At 33.2% G+C, this 11,000-nt stretch overlaps 1 protein-coding gene across 1 annotated transcript; it reads right to left on the bottom strand.

Annotated features, from left to right (window-relative positions):
- Positions 1-203: 203 nt before the first annotated feature.
- On the bottom strand, positions 204-4,410 carry LOC140794562 (squamosa promoter-binding-like protein 16). The gene is made up of 3 exons (XM_073146638.1): positions 3,349-4,410; positions 1,892-2,022; positions 204-846 (listed from the first exon to the last, which is right to left on the bottom strand). Exons 1-3 carry the CDS (start codon positions 3,738-3,740, stop codon positions 236-238), a joined length of 1,134 nt encoding a protein of 377 aa, XP_073002739.1. The 5' UTR covers positions 3,741-4,410; the 3' UTR covers positions 204-235.
- Between the last annotated feature and the right edge of the window lie 6,590 nt (positions 4,411-11,000).

Genomic DNA, 11,000 nt, shown 5'->3' with positions numbered 1-11,000 from the left:
TATAATTAACTGAAATCTTTACCCCCAGTAGATTTGAGTGCATTTTTAAACGCACTTTTCATAGAACTATCAACAAATCAAATCACCTAATTCTGAGGAGTTAGCAAAGCCATATAATTCAGGTCTATCTATACTGTTAATATGATCATAAAAAGTTTAAAAAAAAAAATTAAAGAATCCTAAAGATCAAGAGAATTGAGATATAAGAAGGCTAAAAAGAAAATTTAATTGCACATTAATGCCAACAGAAGGGAAGAGACTGGGGGGTTCCATCTGAGGACCCTTCACCCCCAACATGGAACAGATCATGGTGATGGAGATCTCCGTTACAAGCATCAGATTCTAAAACAGCACCTAGATGCTTATCTACAATGTCAGAACAAGAAAACCTGGTTGATGAACAAGTGTTTGATGCTCGAGAGCCAGAGTATCGACCAAGCACACTGTACTGCAGACCTGAAACAAGAGATTGTCCCACTGGAACCCTATCTGCTGGTAGTAGCATCTGGTCCGCACTGGCGAATGAATTTGGTGTAGGTGATGACAGAAGAGAGAGAGCACAATCCGAGTCGAGAGCTCCCATTAGTCTATCCTGGAAAATTCTACTGCTACTGCTTCCTGCAGAGGCTTGCAGAGTTGTTCTGCCACTGAGGACATTGCCATTGTTATGCAAGAAAGAGAACGGCCTTCTTTCTTTGGTGTTGTCAGAGAAGGAGATACTGAAGGGCTGTTGCCGCTCAGCGAAATGCAGGGAGGGGTCATTGTTTTGTGCGTCTTCCTCAGTTTTGATGATCGATGACCAGTTAGCAGTTGGAAATATCGATGGATAGTTGAATAAGTGGTTCACTGCATGAATGAATATTTATTTCACAAAGCTAGTATGGCATTATGGCATTACGATATAACTGAGTGTACTTTTGTTATGGAGAAGTGCCTCCATTATGATCAGACTGTTGTTTACTAAGTAATTTGTTGCTTGGATGCTGATATTAGTGAACCTAGCATGAACTGCTTCAAATACATGCAATGCCACATGCACATAAAAATCTATCATGATATAGATGCTTCAGTCTTCATGTAAAGATCATGAAGAAAGCAAAGAGTGAATGCATGCTTTGTTTATCAAATACCGATTCTTGTGGAATATGAAATACTGCAGTCATTGTTTTAAAAAATTCCACCTTAATTCCTAAGTTCTCACCTTAGATAAAATATAACTAGGTTCCGCTTAGATCCCACCTAAGTGACCACCCTTGAACCATATTTTACTATGTAGATTAGACTTTGAAATTCAAAATTATAGCAGATCATGATAAATTATTGGACCCTAATTGCTTGGTATGGTTCTTAATAAGAATGCATTAATATATTTTTAGTTTATATGCATAAGTTTTAACTTCGTATCTAACTATTATTTCTTATATTTGTTTACTTTTAAACTGTCTAGAATTCTGGGTGCTTAGGCACTTGCCTAGCATTTAGGCACTTCATGACCCTTTGTCTGCTCGTCTACCGCCTACAGCCTTTAAAACCTTGATTGTGGTATAATGGTTACTAGAATTTTATTTTAGCAGCAGATAAAATGAAATAATGAGAAAAGGGTATATCAGCACACTGGGATTAGACATCTGAGGATTCAAGAATCTTGCTATCATTATGATCACTTTTTCTTTTTGTGAGAGAAGTGAGAATTTAATAGTGTTTCAGTTAAACTGGGTGTTCCGCTGGAGTTTGACCAGGTACACTCATATAATATGAGCTCCTTTAAACCAATAGGATCACAGTCGTTAGTGATATTAGTGTAAACATGAGTATTCATATGTGCTGAATTTGACTACCAAAGCAATAGATTTCCTTTTAGATCAACAGTAAACATTGGGCAAGTACAAACCTTGACGATTTGCAAAAAAGCTGCTATAAGTCATCGATTCGGGCTGAGGTTTCCTTCTCCGCCGATTGTGTCCATCAAGACGTTTCCTACAGCTCCGTTTCGCCTCATCAAACTCCGACAGCAGGTGGAATCTATGGATCAAAATTCAAAAAACTTACATAAGGAAAACACTATGTAGGAAAAGAACAAAACTTGTTGTAAAATGAATCAGATGGAGATAAAAGTTAAAAACAGGCGACTCTAGGAGGCAAGTAGTCTTTGGCTTCTGAAATTAGTGGATGAAGCACAAATACTAACTAATATGTCAAATAAAGCATATGTCAAATGAAGCACAAATTCCTTGCAGCTTTGTGTAAACTAAATTGCAAGCATGACCGCATCATAACCATGCAAGAAGTTTAGTTGGAAAACACAATCTTAAGAAAAGCAGCTGTCAAGTAGGAGTGTAGCATTGCTTGGTCTTTGAATTATTTGTGTATTGGGAAGATTTTCACTTTGTCCTTTTTCTTGAGACAGCTTGTCAAATATTCAGTAGAGTTATCTTGACTACAGGATCTTCTCCGGCTAACCCCATATCACTCAAAAGTCCACTAAGATGAAAAATCAGAAATAGCTAACATATTGAGAAACGGGAGCAAGACTTGTGAGGAATAGTCTTTAGCTCTTTTTATTGGAGTTTGAAACTTCTTTTCTTATCAAGGCTGTAGGCTAATCATAGTTAGACAAGGAGCCAGCCTTTCCCAACACAAGACATTGTAGGCCCACAAAATGGATCACAAATGTGGCAAATCCACATCCCACAAGGGCGCTAACTTCTCTAGTTCCATATGTAATCAAAGAGCGACATACAGGGCAGTGACTTAGATTTGTAGGTGAACCAAATGTAATCAAACAAAATAAAAAGACTGATCACAAAGGAGGAGCAGTGCACAGTGCAACAGACAGACAGACAATATATGCTTTGATACATTTTACAATCTCTAACCTAAACTGGGAAGGATATGAAGCCCTCTTGTTTACATGGAATTGAAACAATCATGACAAAGTAAAAAAAAATCACCGAGAAAAATGAATCCCAAACATTTCCTTGATTTTGGGGAAATTTTCTAGTAGGTGGAATTCAAGAACAGTTTCTGAACTCTGGATGTTCATGGCAAATCTCACATATCCTAATCAAGTTTTGTAAATCCCGTATGTGTCAACCGTCAGTATTATAAGGACCATGGACTATAAAATCAAAAGAATATACAACTTTCAAGTAATAAACACAGAGACGAACACTAAGTGTTAGCAATTTCCATCAAGTTAAGACAAGGATTTAATTGTAATATATCTAAAGACAACTCTATTTCCATTTCTACGAAAGAAGTAGCTTAAGATCATACAAAAAGATCAAAGCGTGATGATTGTTATATCTGAAGGAAGAAAAAGAAATCAAAGACTATTTATTTCACTACCTGCTACACTGCTGGCAGAATCGTTGTTCTTGGCCATCCACAATCACTACTGGAGTCTTAGAATGGATCTCACAAACCTTATGGCGCCTGTGGTATTCCCTGCAATTACTAAGATCGGACTTGCATCCCTCAACCAGGCACAACACGGTCTGGCTCGAACTGCTCGCCAATCGAGCCCTCTTCGATGAACGGGCCACCCTTGCCGAAACCCTGGTCTGATTCTTCCACCTATCTGGAGGTGCAGAATTTTTCAATCCACCAAGGTTTAGATCAACTGAGCAAGCTTGGCCACCAATCTGGCTCCCAAACCCAATTATGGAACCTATTTTGGCATCAGAGTTTTGGCCCAGTTCTTCCAAATCCCATGAAGACAACTTAGGATCCCACTCCATGAGAAAGAAAATATCTTCAATATTCCTGTTTAGCTCCTCCTTTCTCTCCTAAAATACCCAAGTAGAACTCATTCCACCAATCCTAATAACTACTTCCTCTTAATTGACCATCACATAAGAACAACGACCACCAACATACCAACCAGCTAGAAAACTATACAAGAATTAAAACAAGAGGAACAAAGTCCAGTCAAGAAAAGTGAAAGAAAGGGAATTGAGGGCATTAGCAGCCAAGATACCATTTAGACTAAAATCAATCAAAAGATTCAAAACCCAACTCAGAAAGAAAAAGAAAAAGAAATCTTATCTTGGCAGTCAAACTGCAGGAAGACCTTAAAAGCAACAAGAAATTGGAGATAGAGGACTCACTTGGGTTCTTCTTCCAGTAGGACACATCCAAATTTAATAGGAAGAAGAGAGCACCTATGGGGCTCTAGAAATATACTAACAAGGTAGAGAGACAGGCATAGATTAGACACATATAGGCATACTAAAATTATTCATAGGATAGAAAACAGTAATATTGGATAATATAAACTATAAAAATGAGTGAAATGAGTCAGTTATAGCCTTGAATTGCTTCTTTCTCCTTCTCTAGCTTTGCTATGATTCTTCTATCAAGAAATATAGAGAGTGAGAGAGAGATGGATGGCAAAGAAAGGGACTGAGTAGTTCTATAATTCTATCAACCTTTTCTTTTCAAAAGATGGGTAAAGTACAAGTGCAGGAAGGGCAACTCTAATATGCTTCATAGATGCTAACATAGTAACATGTCTTCTCTCTCTCTCTCTCTCTCTCTCTCTCTATATATATATATATATATATATATATATATATCTATATATGTGATCTTTCTCTTTGTCAGGTTTAGATTTATATTTAATTTCCCAGTAGTTATTGGTTAATAGTTTTGAATATTTAATTTAGTTTTTGCGAGTATTTAAAATGTGCTTGATAAGTGGTTTCCCCTCCATACCTAGCTTTGGCAGCCCAAACCCACCCCTGAGCTGATTTCTTTTATGGTAAACTACAAATTACCCTCCTAGTTATGCCTGCTCTATGAACTTTTATTTGTGTCACTTTACTTCGTGTTTAAGCTAATAAAAGAACTAAGCATAAAAAAGATTTAGAAAGATATTAGTCTCTAAGATCGACTCTTTCAATCACTTAGACATCCATCCTTTCGAGCTTTGCTCATCCTATGTCTATACACTTGCGCTATAAAAAGATTTTAAAAAGATATTAGAGGTCATTGTTAGAATATTAAAATTTTCCTTCTCCTTTTATTCAAGTTATTTCTTATGTGTTATTCTTTAATTTTAAAATAAAATGTACTTCCAATCCTTCTATCTTCTCTAATCTACAATTGTAAGCATCAAATCTTAGTTAATATTTAACTCTCACAATATACTTCTCTTTGAATATATGATTATAGGAGAAAAAAAAATTCAGTCATCTTAAAAACATGAGTAGAAGATTCATATTTAATCAAATAATACGATTATTAATACTATGGGGTATTATGATAACTTATATATTTTTTCAGTTAGTTTGGATGTAAAAATTAAAAGTTTAACATAGTTAAACTAAAGAAGGGCAAAATGATACAAATAAAAGTTCAAGTGGTAGTTGAATTGTAAGCTTACCTACTTGGGTAATTTAAAATTTATCTTCTTTTTTCTTCTTTTTTTATATATAGCTAATGTATTTTTGTTTTTGTGTAAAAAATTTCTCCCTTTCTAATTAATTAAGCCTAGATCGAAAAGTATCATCCTATTTAAGTTATAATATATATTATTGGTTTATTGTCTAACAATATAAGCTTTTGGGTTAACTGATTATCTAACATGATATTAGAGCTATTTTATCTAGAGATCATGAGTTTAAACCTTGATATGTGAAGGCATAGTGAGTCGCGTATCATATTATTTATTATCTATCCATGTACTATATTAGAGTCCACATATAAGAGGGTATGTTAAAAGTATGATATACTTTGTTGGTTTGCTACCTAATAATTTATCTTTTGAATTACCCAAGACTTAAGTTTTTGGGTTAATAGATGATCTAACACATCCGTATTTCACATATATATCTTAGTTTATTTCTTATTACACAGCATAAATTTAAAAACTATTATATCATCATCTTAACTACAACTTTCATCTTTCTTTTCCTATAAAATATGGGTAAAATGATCTTTATATGGGAGTTATTGACCAAAATAAACCTCCTTAAAAAATCATATACTAATCTAGTTCATCGAAACAAAATTATTATCAAAGAGAGCATGTTTCTGGCCAGTAATAAATTGCTCAAAGAACCACTAAATAGTTCAGTGCTTTCATGAATAGGAAAAATGCTAAACAATTAAGTGGTTCACATATAAAGTATTTATTTAAAATTAAATACTTCTCAGATAAAGTACTCAGCATACTACATAGAAAAAAAATGGACTACTCTTTTTCTTTAATAAAATAGTAAAATGTTTATTATTTTTCCTAATAGTTAAAGTGCTAAATTGCTCAACATTTTTCTCTTAACATAAATGCTGAATAATTTAGTATTTTTTAATATTAACTTATGACATGGCAACTGACTTAGTCAAAGTAAAACTCTTTTAATATTAAATTTAAGGTGTGGTCCATTTTGATAATTAATGTTTTAAGGAGGCCAAGTTGGTAAAAAGAACTATTTACACTGCCTTACAATTGGTCACATGTAGATATCTAAATTTAATAGGAAGAAGAGAGGGGGGTCTAGATATATATAGAGAAACAGGCATAGATTAGACACACATAGGCATGCATACACTCTAATGAATGGACTATTAAAATTATTGGAAGGATAGCAAACAGTAAAATTGGATACTATAAACTACAATACCTTTTCTTTGCTTCTTTCCCTCTCTAGCTTTGCTGTGATTATTCTATCAAAAGAGAGAGAGAGAGAGTTAGTTCTATGAATCTAGCAACACTTTCCTTCAAAGAGAGGGAAAAGTACAACTATAGAAAGGGCAAATCTTAAAGGATGTTTCTTAGAGAGTTTTTGACCAAATTAGCCCTCTCAAACTTTGCTTTTAAACATTTAGTTCACTTTAAATTTTAAATATAAGAATAGATGTTACAAAATCGCTAGCAGGGATAATAATTTTTAAATATAAGTCACAAACTTAGTCAACAACTTATATGCAAAAAATTTAAAACTGCTAAAAAGATTGCTAAATGTGAGGGAAAATATTTTCCATCTTAGTTTAATTTAACAACTTCTAAATATAAATCGCTGACTGCATCAGTAATTTATGTAAAAAGAAAATATTCTCATACTTATCAAATTTTGAAGCAAATTTTTTAATTTATTTATAAGTCGCTAATTTAGTCATCGACTTCTTCTTCTTTTTTTAATCACAGTCACAATAAATAATTTTTTAACTTTCTTAGTTATATATTTTAAGTTTTAAGGTGAAATAAACATGTGATAAAAGGAATTTGGCTTACTTAAAATAGTAAAAAGACTTGCTTCAATAGATGCTGACATATCTGTTTCTTATTTCCCTTTCCTTTGCTTACCACTATTTGTGTGTATATCTTTCTCTTTGTCTGGTTTAAATTTATGTTTATATTTAATTTCCCAGTGGTTAATTATTTTGAGTATTTAATTGAGTTTTCAGAATGTTTAAAATGTGGTCACTGCCCATACCTAACCTTCTAGCTGTCCAAACTCCCAACTCCCCAAACTATTATCTATTGGTTAAAAATATAATATTATATTATTAGCATATTACCTAATAAATTAAGTTTTTAGATTAATGATCATGGAATCTAGTATTAGGGGCCTTATGTAATGAGGCGTGTTAAAGATAGTATATAGTATCAGTCTGTTATTTAACAACTTAAGCTTTTAGGTTTACTAGTTATCGATCATACCATTTCTCACATGAATCTCTTAATTTATTTCTTATTGTACTATGATCTCTTTAACCTTCTAAATCTTTTTTATTATAATAAATTCTTTTACCTCGTAAAATAAGGGCAAAATAGTCTTTTATATTTCGGAGATTTTAAATATTTGAAAGATGGTAAAGGGAGAAATAAAAAGATATATTTATAGATAAATACATATATATTTATTTATTATTATATTTTGATTCTCGTAACTATCTAAAATCAAAGTGGGTAACGAATAAGACGAGCATTACCTAACAACTTAAGTTTTTAGGTCAAAGTATCGATCATGTAACGCATTTAAATTTTTTTTTTTTTTTTTTTTTTGCAATGATATCAAAGTGCATGTGGGTTATTTAAAGAAAATAAAATTCTCATTTTCCATGGAAATTGTCATGTGTTATTGGAGTATATATGGTGGAAATTTCTTGCAATAGCTTATTGTGAAAATGTTTAATGTTTGAAGAATATGATACTCTGAGTAAATTTAATAAAAGGAGAAGTACAATTATGAGTAAATTCTGCTCATAAATTTTAAAAAAAAATTAATGTAATTTTTCTATTATATAGTTTAAATCCCAGGGAGTAAAGTGATGCATAGGAAAGTTAATGGAATACATTAGAAATAAACTAAAACACCAGATAAAATAATAAAATAAGATCAAATTAAATTAAGCCTCTAAAATATTAAAATCATGAGACCCAAATTCTAAACTACTGTTATTTAGTCTCAAAAGGGCATACTAAATAAGTGTATATAAAAATATATTTTACCCTTTACTCTATTCTATCATGTGCTTGTTAAATTAAACTTAATATAAAAAATGGTAGAGGTGTTATTTGTAATTTTCTGTATAACAACATAGGATGGCTCTAAATTCTTCTGGGTTTAAGAATAAAAATAAAAAATTTAGGGAGTAAAGTGAAAAATGGCAAGAGAAACTCATGCATCATGCATCATGTGAATCATGGCATGCGTTAGGTGTCCCCTGTTTTGGTATTACGTCTAAATCACGAAGCATTAGATCAAACAATAGACAAGTGGAGGCATTCCAATGGATTAATTTATTGTAAGCCAACACGAGTAAAATTTACCATTAGTTGAAATTAATTATTCCGAGGAATCCTAATCTTAATGAAAAATTAATTTAATCACCCCACTGCCAAATTATCACTTCCTAATCTGTCATCAATCATCAATCACGGAGTATTACGCAAGTCTCGGGTCCATTAATATAATATTAATGACGAGACTCTTTAACCCACTAAGAAATTATACCATTAGCAATTAATAAATAAGTTTTTTTTTTAATTTTATTTTGGTAGTTTTTTTAATGATATTTGTAGCTATCGTTCTCCTAGAAGTTTAAGGGAGCATAATAATATAAAGTGATTTTTATCCCAAACTGCATAGCAATAAACTATAATTAATCCTAGATTTTATAGACATTAGGTAATTTTGCATTGCAATCAAAATAACATTGCTTTACAATTTAACAAAGCAAGAACACTTTGGTTAAAAAAGAAGAAGAATGAGCCCATTAGTTCTCCTGCAAAGTTATCATATTTTCAATGCTTAGAATATGGTCATCACTCATCATTCATATCCTATAAAAATCTCTTAGGACTTCATAACCCTAAATTTGCAAATGAAAGATGAACTGAAGTTAGGTGGACAAGTGATTGTAAGAATATATATAAGTTCTTCTCGAGCTTCATGGTCAGAGACATAAATTGATGTGATTCAAATCTAATCGGGTCGCCGCACGAGGGAGATTGGGTTCACTAGGTCGAATCTATATATCGTAGTTTTAGTTGTTTACTATTTGTAATGAACTTCTGGTATCGACCTCGTGTGGTCGAATGCCCGGCCAATGGCGATCGCACTGCAACCTTCCTTGAGGCATTTGAACACCTAACTAATTGTGTTTGAACGCCAAAATTCGAGAGTAGAATAACATCAAGTGTTTGAAGGCCCAACCAACGACGTTCAAACGCCCCAACTCGATAGCAATCTTTGTCGAAGCGTTCGAACGCATATCCAACGGCATTCAAACGTTGCAACCAGAGAGCAGTCTTCGTCTAACATCGTTCAAATGCCTTCCAATAGCTTTCGAACGCCCGAATTCAAGAGTGTAGATTTGGAGTTTGCGGAACCATTCAAAAGCCCGTCCAACGACATCCGAATGCCCAATGCTGAGATCATTTTGTACTAGGGTAAATTTGAATATTTTTAAATTTTGGTCAATCTCTAAATATGTAGAAAGCAACAAATTTGAATTATGGAAGAATATTGTCATGTCAAGCCAACGTTATTCCCTTCCTTTTCGATTGTCGATCCCTTAGTCTAGTAGGGCGGTCATCTTCTTACTCCCTCAAACCCTAATCATTGGCTAACTCCTCCCTTCTTCTATACGGTCGACCACCTTCTCCCCCTTCTTCCTTTCTAAATCATAAATCTACCTCATATCATCGTCATCTCCAATATTTCTTCTACTCCATCCTCTAGATCTCACCGTCTCTATTGATTCCACTGCCAAATTAGTCACTATCATCACCTCAAATAAACCACCTTAGCTCGGTCTACAACAACTAGTACCTAAACTTCAATCCCTCCTATGATCGGTCTACAACAGTTTGGTATCGAGCTTGAGTACCTCCTAGGATCAATTTATAATAATTGCTCTCAGATCTTGAGTACCTCCTAGGATCAGTCTACGACATAAATGCGTGCTAAACTAACCTTAATTGTATTGTTAGGAAAGTAATTTAATCATGCACTATCTATTGTTGAAAAAAATATATTATATATATGCTTGCTTGATGATAACGATGATGATTTGATCTTTCAATTAATTACATCGAGACCTTTTAAATTGTCGCCCAATTTTATGTACACCCCTCTCCTCAAATAAATTTATTAGAAAATTTGCATTTATACCCTACATTTTTACTATTTGCAAATCGAGCTATATGATTTAACGAATATATACAAAAAATACCCTGCTGTTAGGTCTGTTAGTTAAATTTAACTAAACCCCTAGGTTAAATTAACTATACTAAGAAGATTATAAAAATACCCTCAATCCAATCCAACTAAACTCAACCCAACTAAACTCAAACCCAAACCAACTAACCAACTCAAACCAACTCAAACCAACTAACCAACTAAACCCAACCCAAACCATCTAACCAACTAAACCCAACTCAAACCAACTAAACCCAACCCAACCCACTAACCAACTAAACCTAACCCTTATCCACCGTCAGATCTAAACCCACCCAAACCAACTAAACCTAATCCTCCTCCCTCCTC

The sequence above is a fragment of the Typha latifolia genome, chromosome 9 (genome assembly GCF_019914945.1).
Source record: "Typha latifolia isolate L0001 chromosome 9, TyphaL0001v2, whole genome shotgun sequence".
NCBI classification, from domain to species: Eukaryota; Viridiplantae; Streptophyta; class Magnoliopsida; order Poales; family Typhaceae; genus Typha; species Typha latifolia.
The sequence above is the reverse complement of the archived record's forward strand: the minus strand, read 5'-3'. Positions and strand labels throughout refer to the sequence as shown.